The sequence below is a fragment of the Natrix helvetica genome (genome assembly GCF_964273705.1).
Source record: "Natrix helvetica genome assembly, chromosome: 4".
Taxonomy (NCBI): Eukaryota; Metazoa; Chordata; class Lepidosauria; order Squamata; family Natricidae; genus Natrix; species Natrix helvetica.
In genome coordinates, this window is record NC_138550.1 from 144,224,229 (window position 1) to 144,241,243 (window position 17,015).

At 42.7% G+C, this 17,015-nt stretch overlaps 1 protein-coding gene across 3 annotated transcripts in view; it reads left to right on the top strand.

The window, feature by feature from the left end:
- CPQ (carboxypeptidase Q) overlaps positions 1-17,015 on the top strand; it is a 638,038-nt gene that overhangs the window by 597,575 nt on the left and 23,448 nt on the right. For all 3 annotated transcript variants that reach the window (XM_081952159.1, XM_081952161.1, XM_081952160.1), the window contains exon 7: positions 10,001-10,202. In XM_081952159.1, coding sequence (XP_081808285.1) covers positions 10,001-10,202 — 202 coding nt within the window. The remainder of the gene's footprint in view (positions 1-10,000; positions 10,203-17,015) is intronic.

A 17,015-nucleotide genomic window follows, 5' to 3' on the forward strand; every position in this document is an offset into this window, starting at 1 on the left:
TTAATGTCGCGCTACAACAGAGCGCATATCCTGTGCCTGTAGTACAGCACTTATTGCACTCGTTGGGGCCAGGAAAGGTATTTGCTAAATTAGACATGGCACAAGCTTACCAGCAACTGCCAGTTGATAGCGCCACAGCGGAGGCCCAAACTATAGTGACGCATAGAGGAGCATTCAAATGCAACCGGCTACAATTCGGTGTGAGTATTGCCCCAGGATTGTTCCAGAGCATCATGGAACGGCTTTTGCAAGGGATACCGGGAGTCGTCCCCTATTTTGACGACATCTTGGTGTCCGCTGCAAACGAGGAGCAATTAAATAAAAGAGTCAGAACTGTTTTGGCCAGAATCAGAGAAAAGGGTCTCCGCCTCAAAAAGGAAAAATGCCAAATTAACGTGCCTAGCGTAGAATTCCTGGGTTATAGAATCGATGGTCAGGGAATACACCCCACTTCAAAGAAAATTAAGGCGATCCAGGACGCCCCCACACCACGAAATCAGACCGAGTTGCAGGCCTTCCTCGGACTACTTAACTTCTACAGCGTTTTTCTGAGGCAGAAGGCGACCGTTGCTGAGCCACTACACCGTCTACTCCAGAGGAACGCACCATGGAAATGGGGACGATCCGAAGCTGCAGCTTTCGCCGGAGTAAAGCGCCTGCTCACCACTGACTCACTGCTTGTCCAATACAGCCAGACCCTACCGCTGGTATTGACCTGCGACGCATCACCCTTCGGAGTTGGAGCAGTCCTCAGCCACAGGATGCCCGACGGAAAAGAAGCACCCATCGCCTTCTACTCCAGGACTCTTTCATCGGCCGAAAGGAATTACAGCCAAATGGACAGGGAAGTGCTAGCTGCTGTAGCTGGAGTAAAACGTTTCCACGAATACCTCTACAGCCGCGATTTTGAACTGATTACGGATCACAAACCGCTGTTGGGACTTTTGGCGGGAAACCGCCCCACTCCGGTCTCCCTTTCTCCACGCATGACCAGGTGGACTGTTTTCCTGGCTGCGTACTCATACAAATTGATTCATCGACCGGGCTCCACTCTCGGACACGCAGACGCACTCAGCCGTTGCCCATTACCTGACATTCTGCCAGACCCCACTCCAGAAGTACCGGTATTGCTCATTGACTGTTTGGACTCTGGACCGGTTTCTTCATACAACGTTGCAAGGTTCTCCTCTAAAGACAATTTAATAAAGCAAGTTCAAACTTGGGTTTGGAGGGGGTGGCCGAAGGGAAACGTGGGCCCGGAATTCAAAGTGTTTTGGTCAAAACGGGACGAACTCTCAGTGTTACAAGGTTGCTTATTGTGGGGGGATCGAGTTGTTATTCCGTATGCTTTACGTAGGAATGTATTAGAGGCTTTACATGTGGGTCATCCGGGGATTGTTAGGATGAAGGCGTTAGCAAGAAGTTACGTTTGGTGGCCAAACATGGACAAAGAAATAGAGGAGTGGGTGGCCACTTGCGACCCATGCCAGGAATCGAGACCAGCACCCCCGGAAGCGCCCGCCACAGAATGGGAGAAACCTAAAGCACCCTGGTCGCGAATACACATCGACTTCGCAGGGCCATTCCAAGGTCAGACTTTCCTTATAGTTGTGGATGCATACTCAAAATGGCTAGAAGTAGTCCTAATGACTTCAACCACGGCAGAGGCAGTCATTAAGGTTCTACGGTGACTTTTTGCCACCCATGGCCTGCCCGACCTCCTGGTCTCCGATAACGGGCCCCAGTTCACGGCCATGCAATTTGAGACATATCTAGCAGGTCAGGGAATTCGGCATGCCCTCGTCGCGCCATTCCATCCGGCATCAAATGGACAGGCGGAGAGAATGGTGCGATTCGCAAAAGAGGCCCTCGCTAGGATGGGTCCAGGTGATTGGCAAACACGCATTGACCATTACCTCTTAATTCAGCATATTACCCCTAGCGCAACGACGGGTAGGAGCCCCGCTGAACTACTCATGGGCCGCCGTTTACGGTCTCACCTGGACCGTCTTCACCCAAATTACTCTGCCACAGCTCCCCCAGACTCCACAAGCAAAATTCGGTCTTTTAGCATAGGGGATTCCGTATACGCCCACAACTATGCAAGGGGAACATTGTGGATGCCGGCAAAGATCATTGGCATCACGGGTCCACGATCGTATCTGCTGGAGCTGGAAGATGGGCGGAACTGGAAAAGGCACATTGATCAACTTCGGGGTCGCCTAGCACACTCAGACCTTCGAAACGAAGACGAGATTTTCCTGCCTACAGAAAGTCAGCCACGCGAGAGCCCCATCATAGAAAACTACGACACCTGAGAACCAAGCTCGGAACAAGAAAGCAAGCATGAAGCAGAGCAACCCCCAGACAACGCAACCGAGCAGACTCCGGAACGCCCCAGCTACGAGGGCACGAAACCTTCAGAACGTGGAACAGGAAAAGCATCCGATCCTGCAACCACTTCTGACCAACCAGAACTACGACGCTCCTCCCGAGTAAGGCAACCCCCAACATACCTAAAAGACTATGTTACCTACCGCAACGTTCCGTCTAGGAGGGGAGGGGTGTTAGATATTAGCATATATCGAGGCAAGTCTCCTCTCTGGTCCGCTGCTACAGTGGGAAACAGGTATCATTCTGATTGGTCGAGGGGCGTACCCGATCCCTATAAAAGGGGAACCCTCTGACCACAGAGCAAGCTGGATCACTACTACTATTAATAAAGAGCTGATAAGTCACTCCGTGTCCGTAGTCCGTTCTCTCGTTGCCCCGATCCAACAGAGGTCTTCTAGTCCAACCCCCTGCCTAGGCAGGAAACCCTATACCGTTTCAGACAGATGGCTATCCAACATCTTCTTAAAGACTTCCAGTGTTGGGGCATTCACAATTTCTGGAGGCAAGCTGTTCCACTGATTAATTGTTCTAACTGTCAGGAAGTTTCTCCTCAGTTCTAAGTTGTTTCTCTCCTTGATTAGTTTCCACCCATTACTTCTTGTTCTACCCTCAGGTGCCTTGGAGAATAGTTTGACTCCCTCTTCTTTGTGGCAACCCCTGAGATATTGGAACACTGCTATCATGTCTCCCCTAGTCCTTCTTTCTCTTAAGCTAGACATACCTAGTTCCTGCAACCGTTCTTCATATGTTTTAGTCTCCAGTCCCCTAATCATCTTTGTTGCTCTTCTCTGCACTCTTTCTAGAGTCTCCACATCTTTTTTACATCGTGGCGATGTAAAAAAGATGTGGAGACTCTAGAAAGAGTGCAGAGAACATTAATCATTTAACATTTTAGACATTAATCCTAGAAGCAGCCCCAACTGAGTTTCTCACCATTTGAGAATGTTCACTCATATTACCCTTCAAGTGTCTTCACATATATTATTCTGTGCCTCAGCAGATTTTAAGGTTTAAGTTCAGGGTCATAAAAAGGGAGTTAGACAAGGTGAGGTACTCAATCAAAATTGAGGTTCCAAACCATTTATAGCTTTGAAAATCATTGCTAACACTTTGAACTCAGATGAAAAATGTATTGCAAGTTATTATAAATCCTTTCTCTAAGGACTTAGGTCTGGAATTTAGCCTAGTGAGCCAGCATAATTTGCAATGAACATTTAATTCAGGAGAAGTGTCCAGGTGTGTAATATCAGGTAGTATATAATATAGTCAATTTTTTTACAAATTGGCAAGCTGTTCTTCTTCTTCTGCCTTAGTTTACAGGGTGTTACCCTCAACTTGCTGACCTCCACTTGTTTTCCTATTGATTTTGGAGCTCTGGCATTGAGAATATTCTTACAGCTTCAGATCTGGTTGCGATGTTCATCCCTCAGCCCTTTCAATTGACTTTGGGGAAATTCTACACCTATCAATCCAATTTGGTTGACTTATTTTCCCCATTCTGTTGACAACTCCTGTGGGGAAGCTTTCACTGCACATTGTAGTTAGAGCCAAGCGCCCAGATTATTCCCTGACAAAAGTGATTACCTCAGTGGACTGATATTTTAATGAGCCTGCATATTTGAATGAGTCTTCCAATATGAGAAGAGGAGGAAGAAACAGCTGAGCCCACATTTAATCTATGCCTCAGGTAGTCAGTCTTGACTTAAATTACTTAAGAGATTACTTAAGAGTTCAGTTTGATCTGAACTTGTTTTGACATCAGTAGTTACCTTTTTGCTATCTGGAGGGAACAGAAAAGAGATAGGGAGAGACAAAGACACACATATGTCCACATATATGATGAGATTTAATAGGAACTGTTGTATGTACAACACAACATTTTCCAGTTGCCCCAGGAAAATAACTCAGGGTTCTACCATGCAGGGAAATTCCAAGTGATCGCCCAGAAATCAGCTGCAAATGAGAAAAGCAACAAACAGCCAGGCATGCACAAAACCCTCAAGAATTACTGAAGAGTTACTGAATCCCATGGAAGCTAAATGCTGGGCGCACTAACAATCTTTCATATCTATTTATAGTCAGAAGGCAAACAGCCAGGCATGCACAAAATTATAGATGATCTCAGCATTCTTTTTAGAATGAAGTACATATTAATAATCTTTTCTGCAATAAAACCTGCTTGTTCCCAAATGAAAGTATCTATTAAAACAGTAGCAACAAACTACTTTTGCCCTGCAGTCTTTATATGCCATGATTTCAGTTTGAGATGCAAAACTGCAAATGTTCTGGGCATTTCTTTTTTTAAAAAAAAAAAGTCCTGAGCACCAAAATGTTCTATTGCTTTGGATTTTTGTTTGCTGTTCTATCATAGGGATGTATTTTTTTTCTTTGCAGTACAAGGGTAATATTTGGACTATCAATAGAGTAACAGGGAAACATTTCAACACAATGTGGCCAGAACAAAAACTTCATTTCAGCATTGCTGAAATTATACTAAATTCATTCAATGCTATCATCCAGCCTGGAGGATCTGCTCTTGGTATCCACATCTGACTCATGTGGCCATAAAACAGTATTCTTGTGAGATTTTTAAAGCGTAGTTCACTACTGCTTTCCTTAACTCTCCCCATTTATCCAGGCTTGGGACCGGCATATGGTTGATGAATGGGACCATATGATGGTCGGGTTAAGTTCAGTGCGCTTCATATGATTACGCCATTTATATTTAATCAGTTTTCCTGCATTAGAAATTACAAATAGGTGACAACCTTTGAAAAAGTTCTGGATAACTCACCAAAGGCTTTGGGAAGATTGCATGTGATTTTAATGATTTCAGTTGTATCACTCTTTTCTAAGAAGTACAGAATCCAGAGGCTGAAAAGAATGGAATGGTACAGCAGAAACGCTGAAGAGACAAGTTAATGATCTGCTTTACAACTTAAATGACTCACAGGGTTATCTATACCAAGGTTCTATAAGACCATGCATTGTTAATCAGAGGTCTGAGTGCACGTCAAACAATTATTCTTTCCAGTAGCTACAGAATAGAATAGAATAACAGAGTTGGAAGGGATTTTGGAGGTCTTCTAATCCAACCGCCTGTTTAGGCAGGAAACCCTACACCACTTCAGACTAATGGCTATCCAAATCTCTTCTTTAAAACTTCCAGTGTTTTGCTTTCTTTTTCATTCTGATTTTTTTGTTTTTGCAGGAGCTTTCTTGTTTTTAAGGCATTGTCAACCTAAGTGCCAAATTAAGCAATTAGAATAAGGAATGGAAGTTTGGAGAGGTGTAGCCATATCATATACTAATGGTCTTCCCATTCTGGATTTGATACTAGAAAGATGTGAGCCATTAACAGAAAAGGTTAACAACTGAGAAATGTCCTGTTGTCACCAGTTTGTAAAATCCCACTGTCCTTCTTTCCAATTACACTAAGATCCGAGAAGCTGTTAATTGCTTCTCCTGTCATCAGGGTCACCAGATTTGCTTAATCCTGCTACCAATACTTTTGTTTCACTTACTCCCTGATGTTTCATCTGGTATTTCATATACAGGTAGTCCTCAACTTAAAACAGTTCATTTTGTGACCGTCCAAACTTGCAATGGCACTGAAAAAGGGGACTTATGACCATTTTTTACACTTATTACCATTTTTCACACTTATGATTGTTGCAGCTTTCCCAAGGTCATATGAACAACATTCAGATGCTTGGCAACTGACTCCTACTTATGACCATTGTAGTGTCCCAAGGTCATGTGATCCCCTTTTGCAACCTTTTGACAAGCAAAATCAATGGGAAAGCCAGATTCACTTAACAACTGTATCACTCATGTATCAACCACAGTGATTCACTTAACAACTGTGGCAAGAAAGGTCGTGAAATGGGGCAAAACTCACTTGACAACAGAAATTTTGGGCTGAATTGTGGTCGTAGGTCAAGGACCTTCCTCCTCCTTATATTCCTTTTACCTAGTCTTAGACTGGCCTCTTACCGTTATCATTGCCAGCTGCCCTTAGTTAGTTCATTTACTCTGAAAGCATTTGTTTTGAAGCCATCTATTAGAAATCATTCATTAAAAGAACTTAATAAGATTCCAATCCTCAGCCTGTCATGCTGCTGTTTGTATGCATAGTTCACAATTAAAAATGATCCTACTCTTGACTATATGGTAGCAGTGATATGGCAACATTTCGGCGAGGTCACTCGCTATCCTCAGACTGGTGTTTTTGGCTTAAAGTGTGATCGGAGCTGATCGTCACATTAATTTTGAAGGAGCCAGGTTAATCTCCAAAACTGAACACTTCAACAAGAGAATAATTATGGAAGCTATCGAAACAGAGAAACACTCCCACAACATGAATAAACGTGACAATACCTCCCGCCTACCAGATATCTGGAAACCAGCCCTGGTAAACAAACGAGCCCCACCCACCACCCAGGCCGTTACAACACAAAACAACAACGGACCCACAGCCAGCACTAATCAGCACCAATCTACCAATCATGATACAGCCACACATCCAATCAATCCACTTACTGAAACAACGCCAGCACTCCAACCCCCCCCCCCCAAGATTTATAGAAAGAAGGCAGCTCCGGCCATCCTTTACTCACACAAACACGAAGCTGAAAACACCAGCCTGAGGATGGCGAGTGAGACCTCGCTGAAAGGTTGCCAAGACAATCTCAATCTTACATGGGAAAAGACCCAAATACAACAAGACCAGCATATGTATGTGTGTGTGTGTGTGTGTGTGTGTATACACATACATACACACAAATACACATTATTGTGATCCACAACCATTATTAATTATTCATATGTTTTGATTTTTTTAAACCTTAGGCATGGCAGATCTTACTTGTACAGGTAGTCCTCAACGTACGATCATAATTGAGTCCAACATTTCTGTTGCTAAGGAAGACAGTTGTTAAGTGAATTTTGTCCCATTTTATGGCTTTTCTTGCCACAGTTATTAAGTTAGTAACACGGTTGCTAAGTAAATCTAGCATCCCCATTGACTTTGCTGGTTTGCAAATGGGGTGGGGGGGCATATGACCTCAGGACACTGCAACCATCATAATTATGGGGCCTGGCAGAAGTTGAAATGGCTAGGATTGGCTATCCTCACTTCTGTCAACCTTTTTGCCTCTTCCTACCACTACCTATTCTCCTTTTCTTTCTTGCTCCCCTTATCTTTAATTTTCTCACTGGCCTTTGAAAGGAGAAAGACAGATCCTCTTTGCAAATTTTAATGGGAGTGGAGGGGTTCAGCTGCAATTCCAAAAGATCCATTTTGCAATGTGCAATGCTGAAGCTCAGTGGGACGCGAGGAAAAGCTATTTTCTCATTTGTGAAAAACTCTAGCCTCACCCCATCTCTTGTACCCTGAACTTTTTCCAGGAAAAACAACCACCTTGATTTTTCTTGCTTATATGTGCAATATGTACCTGCCTCACCAAACATCCTAACTTATCAGTGGTGGGATTCAAATAATTTAACAACTGGTACTCTGCCCTAATGACCAGCTAGGTAGGCGGGGCTCAGTGGTCATGGGTGGGTGTGGTCAACTGAACGTCACTCACGTTAATGGGTGCTTCCCCTTAGCTGTTACAATGTAATAGGGGTTAACCAGAGAGGCAGTTTGTCAGGCGTTCTAAATATCATGTATGAAATCATGAGTCCAAGGCACCTTCATCCTTAAAGTTCCCTTTTAATCATACAGGCAAGTTGGCACGTCTATGGAATTCCAACTCTAATGTTCTTCCTGGAATTCCACCCAGTTGAAAGTTCATAATCTATCCCCACACCCCATAATGCATCACATGTTCCAATCATCATCTTCCACGCTGGCATCTACACCCCTCTGCTTCTGGTCAGGTGTCGAGGTGCGGAGACAAAAGATGACCTTGGCTTCTATAAAAGAATGACAACAATACATTCCACAATCCTACTCCTTTCTATTCCTCCTCCCAACTACTACACTACTAAAACACATAGGAAATTATAAGAAAGTGTGGCAGGCCAAAGATCCTAAAAGAAACATAACTACAGGCCTGACACAGTTTCTGTAAGCAGAGCAATTAAGATTAGGCTACAAACAATACCAGAATGTTTCCTTCCTGCCTTCCTTACAGGATTAGCCCTGTAAAGTGGAAAAAAACAAAAGGAGATTTCTTCCAACAATCGGTTCTCCGAACTGCTTAGAAAGTTAACAACTGATTCTCCCAAATAGGTGCAAACTGGCTGAATCCCACCACTGCCTAGCCTCTCCTTCACACACATACATATCTACAATATTTACCTATAAGGACTATATACTATAACCTACAACCAAGGTCACAGCTGTCAGGAAAAAATACCTGATTGCAAAACTGAAATTTTGAGGCATCATCATAGCTTTCAATGGGAATTTTGATGCAGGAAGAATGACTTAGGATGGCACGTAACTTTCCTACCAGCTCTTAATTTTTGCAAATCAGACACCATATGCCCATAGCTTTGTACAGAGAAACCTGGAGGATGGAGGGGTTGAGCAATATACTTTCCCCCTTTCTGTGTGGAATAGATAAGGACAAACACACTGGAATGAAGATATTTTAAGTAGGAAATCTGACTAGACTGAATAGAGCAGGCTACCAGTCCTGAATAGGCTGCATGCCTTCTGGAGGACCAAGTTTGCAATTTAGAGATTTATCTGAGCAAGTGCTAACAGGGGAGATATAGATTGCAGCAGCGAAGGAATGCTTTTTACCAGCATAGTATGATAGACCATTTGGTGTGCCATTGTCGCTGGAGGATTATGGGAGTTGAAATTTAAAACGTCTGAAAGGCAGCTGGTTGGGAAAGGCCATCATAATGAGCTAAAAAATCTCCTTGTGCTATTAAGTGAAACATAAGCTGGGATTCCAGAGCCAAGACCGTTATATGGCTGTGGCAATGCCAATGGTGTCTCTTCTTTTTTGCAACTAAACATAGATGTTTCAAGATCAAAAAGAAAAATGCAACTCCTAAATCCAAACTTCCACGTTTCCGCTTAGGGCATCCAAGAAATTAATCAGCACTCCCATAGTGGAAGTGTTCAGTTTACTAATAATTACTTGCTACTTAATATCATTTTGAAACCCATGTAATTAATGTTTGCATAGAACTTAGAAAAGGCATGCGGTAAGCAGTACTTTATATCCCTGCATTTGTTTAATAAAAGACGATACATACCACATTATTTATCGCTTGAAAAGGTAAAAATTTATTGACCTAGTTTACATTTATTGTATCCAGTATGATAATTTCCGAAGCAGAAATCACTATTTATGTTCAAACCTAGAAACTGGGATTTTAAATGCTCTCACAAGCAAGGGCTGCAAAGTACAATGTAATCTAGTCTGTAAACAAGGATCATAGACAACAGTGAAAGAATTTCATGGTTTAGTCATGTAATTAAAATTGCAGTTTAACAAAACAACGTGCAGTAGATAATTTCCCTGTCTAATCTCATGGCATCCCAGGACGTGAAGTGAGCACTGACATGGTGTACTTGCCAAACTGCCCTTTCAACATCATCTGTATTTGAACAGAAATTCACTTTCTGTTTTTTCAGGTAAACATTTCCAACTTTGATATGGTTATGGAATCAGATGAAGGAACGTTTACGCCCACTGGCCTGGCTTTCACAGGCAGCCTTAAGGCTCGTTGTATCATGAAGGAAATAATGAAACATCTGAAGCCTCTCAACATTACCAGTGTTTTTGAAGATGGCGGAGGAACAGACATTAGTTACTGGATTCATGAAGGAATACCAGGTGAGATTCTTGAATGATTTTTACAAATTGCTAGGAGGGGTAAATTGAGTTCGCTTTCTTAGGTGATGCCCTTTTTTGGAGCCTAAAGCAGAAATTAAATGTGTGAACATATGTCAGGATTAAGCCTGGCTACATAATGAACATTTGAAGGACTTTTTTAAAAAAAATTCAGATGATATATGGACAATATGTTTGCAATCTTCTTTTAAGCTTTAGGATTTACAGTAGCTTAATCCCCCCCCCCTCCTCTCGCTGTTTGCTTACCTCACTGTTCGCTTACTCACTTGCCAGGTGCACTCGGTAGCAGGCTCCGCCCACCCGCCTGGACATCATTTTGATGTTCTGCCCATGCACGGAGGTGGCACATGCAAGCAAAGTAAGCGCGAGCATGTGCTCACATTGCTACCAAACCGGTAGCAAAGTTAAGTGGATTTCAGCCCTGCATCCATCCATCCATCCATCCAAAACAGAATAACAGAATTGCAAAGACCGATCTGGGCCGAACTGGGAGCAACTCACCTTTGACGCATACCCCTATAATGTCACCAGGTTTTGTTTAATAGCCAGCAAGATTCAATAGTGACTTTATTAGACACAACTTAATTTAATTAAACTTCTTCCAAGTTTAATAATAACAATAACTGTTAGCCTTCTTTCTTAACTGTTCCTAGCTTTATTTGTGAAGGTCTTAAACGAAGCTTAGCATTAATAGTCTCAATGTTCAAAATGTTTTACCTGAACTACGAAAGTGCTGACAGTGTTCGATTTATTTTTATTGCATTTTGTTTTACTTATTTTATTTTATTCTTTATATTAAGTCAGGCTGATCAATGAGCAAAATAAAGTGTCTTGAGCTTCGACCACTGTGACAATTTTTTACCTAGGTGAGACTCAAAAAGAATTATTGCAGGTAGCACACCCGTAGTGTATTGTGTGATTGTTCAATCATTTCACAGATTGTTTTTGCAGCTTTTCCTTCAATTCTTGCAATCCATGGTGCCATCCTGATGGCATACTTAAATCTTTTTCTCCTCTCCACTAACAGCAGCCATCTGGCATTACTTTCCAATAAAAATCAAATAGTGAAAAGTTATTATGAAAAGTTGGTGCCATGGAAAGGTTTGTTTTGACTGTGTCAGCTCAAAAGGTGTCACTCATAAGCTGAAAGGGAAATAACCAGTTGAACTAGCCCAAAAATGAAAATATTGTATATATTCACCAGTCATAACAAGAAGATGTAAAGCTGAAGGACAAGTAGAAAAATCAAATGCGACCGCTTGCTGAGGATAAGAAGGTAAAGTGGCAAGACTAACAAAGGAGTCAATATACAATGCACATCTTTACTTCTACATTCATCATTGGAGATGTGACATTCTCTCAAAGGATCGGTTTAGCTAATTCCCTAAGGAAAAATTATAACAGTTACAGGCAGCTCTTGCTTGATATTATCGAAAGACTGGAAAAGATGGTAGTTCTGAGGTGAAATATCATACTTTTTTTCCAGAAAGCATTCCAATTTGGTTCTATTGTATTCCTCCTGACCAGTTATAAGCATTTATGAAAACATACATTGGATTTTTCAATATAATGCACACAGTTGCATAGAATTCTATACAGTGCGGCCTCGTTCCTTTTCAAAACTGCACAAGGAAAACAAAATTTCATAACAGGGACATCCATCAGTGCTGTGAACAGGGACTTCATGGAATGAAAGAGTTTGCCTTCTTCATAGCATTTGTGCTGTTGGTGTCTAAAGAAAAAGTCCTAGAATCCTGGACCATTTTGTATACTATTCAACTGTGAGAAGGCTGGAGGCCAAAGGATTCTTTCCTGCACAATTTCATTTTAACATTACCTTTGTTTGTTTGTTTGTTTGTTTTTATTGGATTTATATGCCGCCCTTCTCCCAAAGGACTCAGGGCAGCGTACAACATTAAAAAACACACATCCCAAAAGTTAAAAAGAAATTAAATACATATACCAAAAAAACAAACCGAATTTGTAAGACAATACATTTAAAAATGAGTTAAAGTTAACAGGCCAGGGATTATGCGAAGCTCCGGGGGCAGCTCATTCCAGAGGGAAGGCACTCCCACAGAGAAGGCTCTCCTCCTGGGGGTCACCAGCCAACACTGTCTGGCCGATGGCACCCTGAGGAGGCAAACTCTGTGGGATCGTACTGGACGGTGGGAGGCTACTGGTGGCAGTGGGTGGTCTTGCAGGTACCCTGGGCCTAAGCCATGGAGCGCTTTAAAGGTCATAATTAATACCTTGAATCGCACCCGGAAAACAACTGGCAACCAGTGCAGGCCGCCTAAAAGGGGTGTAACATGGGAGCACCTAGGTACCCCCATGACAACCCGTGCTGCCGCATTCTGGACCAGCTGAAGCCTCCGGGTGCTCTTCAAGGGCAGCCCCATGTTAGAGAGCGTTGCAGTAGTCCAGGCGAGAAAGGACGAGGGCATGAGTGACTGTGCACAGAGCATACCGATCCAGGAAGGGGCGCAACTGACGTACCAGGCGAACCTGGTAAAAGGTTCATTCTTCCACTTTGAGGCAATGACATTTCTTTTTCTGTTTTAAAACATCATATGGAATAATTAGATAACCCGAGCACCGCATAATGGGCTGAGCCCCTGTTCTTAACTCAGCTCCTGCCTACCTAACCGTTCGAAAGCATGGAAGTGCAAGTAGATAAATACTGTACGTACCACTTTGGTGGAAGGCAACAGCATTCAGTGTGCCTTGGTGTACAGTCACGCCAGACACATGACCACAGAAGTGTTTTCAGACATCACTGGCTTCCTTGGCTAGGAAACAGAGATGAGTGTAAGCCTCTATATAGCTTGCTTGCTATCAGCTGCCATAGTAACAGGGAGGGAGGGGGTTCATGGTATTTGGGAGGGGATCTGTGCTGGTGGAGACATCTCGAAAGGGAGTTGTATTGTCACCATCTTCTGCACATGCTGAAGGCGCATGTTTGGGTTTGGTCAATGTCAACCGTCTCTGCATACCAGCTGGACACCCATGGGGATGGGAGATTGGACATTTGAGCTGGGGTAAATTGTGGGGTGGGGGGAATTGGGTAAACGTTTGATATGTACAAGTTCGTGCCTTTTTGCCTCAGATCTTGCTTAATGTCAAGCATGCCTCCTTCAAAATCCAAGAAAGGAAACCCCCCATTCCATTGTTTTAGAAAAAAGGTACTTTTACTGGATATGAAATGAAACCAGTGAAAGTGAAGCAAGATCTTCGCCCGAACCTGTCCAAACTGTCATTCCTTCCGGCCCCCACCCTTAGAGTCAGACACGGCCATACAAGAACAAGTTGGGTTGCCAATTTGGCCACAAGAATATAGTTCTTTCTAAAATATTTATTAATTATTAATTATAAAAAATATTATATTCAGGTAGTCCTCAACGTACAACAGTTCACTTCAAGACCATTTGACTTTACCACCTGCACTGAAAAAAGTGACTTATGACCATTTTTCACATTTACGACCATCATAGCATCCTCATGGTCACCTGATCAAAATTGAGACACTTGGAAACTGACTCACATTTATGACATTTGCAGTGTCCCAGGGTCCCCTTTGGAGATCTTCCGAGAAGCGAAGTCAATGGGAAAACCAGATTCACTTAACAACCGTGTTTCTAATTTAAGAACTGCAGTGATTCACTTAACAATTGTGCCAACAAAGGTCGTAAAATGAGTCAAAACAAATGTTTCACTTAGCAACAAAAATTTGGGGCTCAACTGTGGTTGTAAGTTGAGGGCTACCAGTAATTATAATAATTATAAAAGCTATATATTTAAATCTTTCTCCTCCCATGGCATCTATGCTGTTTTTTTTCTACGGTGAATCAGCCGTGAATAGATTTGAACTGTTTCAGATTGTTGAGTTGGAGTGACTGAATTAAATTTTCTCATCAGTTTTGAAAAAAACTGCTTTTGCCCATGTTTCTGTGCTCCATATTGCTTTGGTGCCTTGATTCATGAAGTAGACTTGAGTAAAAGAATGGATTCTCTGAACGTTCAGTCATTTGGTAAGGAAGTGCACACACAGAAATCCAACCTAGAACTAAGGAAAAATTTCCTGACAATAAGAGCAATTAATCAGTGGAACGGATACTTTGCACAGATTGTTGGTATTCAGTCCTGGAGGTTTTAAAGGATAGACTGGACAGCCATTTATCTGATATGGTCTAAGGCAGTGGTGTCAAACTCGTGACCTGCAGGCCAGATGCGTCACGCGTTGGCCACCCCCTCCCCCGTTTGAGTGAAGGTGAAAAAAGTCACACATCATATGACGACAAAGTGATGCCACAAGTGTCAGCGTCCCAAGTAATGCACTCATAGAAAGTAAAACTCTGAGGCAAGCAAGTTCTTCAAAGAACGATTTATTGGATACATCATATTGGTGTCAACTCACAAAGCTTCCCTAACCTGTTCCCGAGTTGCCATACACAGGGGCTTAGGGAAATCAAGCACCGCAGCTGCATTGAGGAATTTGCACCTCAGTCAAAACAACGCACATCTCAACCGGCAAAAAGTCAAGGCCATCTCCACAGAAACCAGTAAGATACAAGGCCGGAGGGAGTGACTTCTATGACCTGTGAAATTGCTTTGTTGGGGAATGTAACTGATAACACACCTAGGGGGGAGGGGGAAACAGGGTCAGAGGCAAGCCACGAACTGAATGGGGTCAAAGCTGGTGTCACTTGGTCTGTGCCGACATGTTGCTCCTAATAAACAATTGGATTTTTCTTGAAACTTTGCTTGAGGCTCCTGCTTTCATTAAGGCATCGGTCGGAACTCTGACAGCTGGCACAAACTGTTGAAAGCTGACTCTGAGTTTTTCCCGCAGCTTTCACCTAATTAAAAGTGAACATTTTCTCCCCCCTTCCCCCAGTCACTGGTCGTGTTGTCCAATTCAAGTGCTGGCCAGTCGCTTGGTTACTGTCTCCTCCTCTGACCAGCTACCTGTGCAAATGTCCTTGCTTCCCACAGGAAATTTTATTTATTTATTTATTTATTTTGGCTACAAAACTACATCTAACTATTTCCCCCCCTCCCACCAGTGTATGGCAACCATGGAGCCTCCAAGATGGCTTCGGGCAGGCTCCCTTCAGTGACATCCCTGTTATAAGGTCTCCTACCTGAGCAAGGGGTTGAATTAGGAGGCCTCCAAGGTCCCATCCAACTCTGTAATTCTGTATTGTGTTTCAGATTGTGTGGCTCACCTTAATGCAGACATTCAGACTGAAAAATACATTTTGATTCCAGTTTAAAATAGAGCCTTCCTTCTGCTCATTTCCCAGAACATCAGATTTTCCAAAACATCAAATCACCACCTAGTTAACTAGTGAATGAACCATGTCAAATTTTCACAGATGGTTTTGTGAGAGGTTACAATACTTGAAATTTGAATTGCAGGATAGGAAAAGAAAAGAATTGGTCTTGTCATGTCTGCTTTTCTCATTACCACTCTCAAAATTGCTTCCCCCCTCCAAATAAGCTATTCCCTATTTTCTCTTCATCCTTGTTTGAATGGATATATGTCATTTTGTTATATGGAAGCTTAAAGTCATACAATCTTGGTTGAATGAGGTGTGTGTTTGTAACAGCAATATAATATAGTACATGTAAAAGAAATCCCTGCAGAAAAATAGATTCAAAGTCAGACTGATTTGTACTAATGGCAAAATAGCTTGGAAGTTGGGGAAACACAGCACAGTAATTTTTTAACTTATTTATTTAAGCAATTTAAGCTTTAAATTTAAGCACATTTGTTATGGCTGCTCACTCCAGAAACCTAGGTGACTTACAAAATCAAGAGAACAATTACAGACAGTTTTTAAAAGACATTGAACAATGTCTTGAAGTTTTTTCAGTCATATTATGAGCCGTGTCTTATGGCCTGGACCAGGAGTGGGATTGAAAAGTTTTAGCAACCGGCTCTCTGTCCGGTTGCTGGGTGGGCATAGCCATGGTGGCCATGGCCTACTTGGCCTCCTGCACCACCGGGGGAGGTGTTTTCACCCTTCCCAGGCTCCGGAGGCCAAAAACGGTCCCATTTTTGGACTTCAAGAAATTCCAGGAGGCCCATTTTTGCCTCCCCAGAGCCTCAGTATGGGCCCTGCACTTACCTGGCATCCCAAACGGGCCACATGGAGACTCCTGAGAGGGGTGGGATGGGCGGGGCCAGCCAGTCCTTTCAACTACCAGTTCGGCGAACCAGCTGTAAAATTAGTTGAATCCCACCCCTGCCTGGACACATTTTTCTCTACTTAGAAAATAAACTGATTTCAGAATAGGCAGGTATCCTTTAATGTACAGTGCTAACAGGACTTCCTCCTAGAGTCATCCATTGTTCCTGAAGTATGTCTCTGTGTGTGTCTATGACAGGATCTCAGATACGAGAATCATTGTATAGGGAGATAGATGACAAAGGAAAAGAAAATGAGTGCTGTCTCAGAAGTTGCCACTTCAGATTCCCAAGAACCTGATATGAATGGAGGTTTCATGGATAGACCTCCTGGTCTCTCTCGTTGATGGATGCCATATAATCATTGAGTGAAGGAAGGGAGAGTTAAAAAAAAATTCAAAGAGGTTCTCTGGCCAAGATATTCTGACTGAGCTACCAGTTTAAATCAGATTTGGTGGGAAACAAGCAGGTATTGTTGGGAAAAGTCAATGTGCTAAATTTAACCAAAACAAAGCTATACTAGTAGAATTTACTTAAAACTAAATAAAATTGGAGGGATGCGGTGGCTCAGTGGCTAAGACGCTGAGCTTGTAGATCAGAAA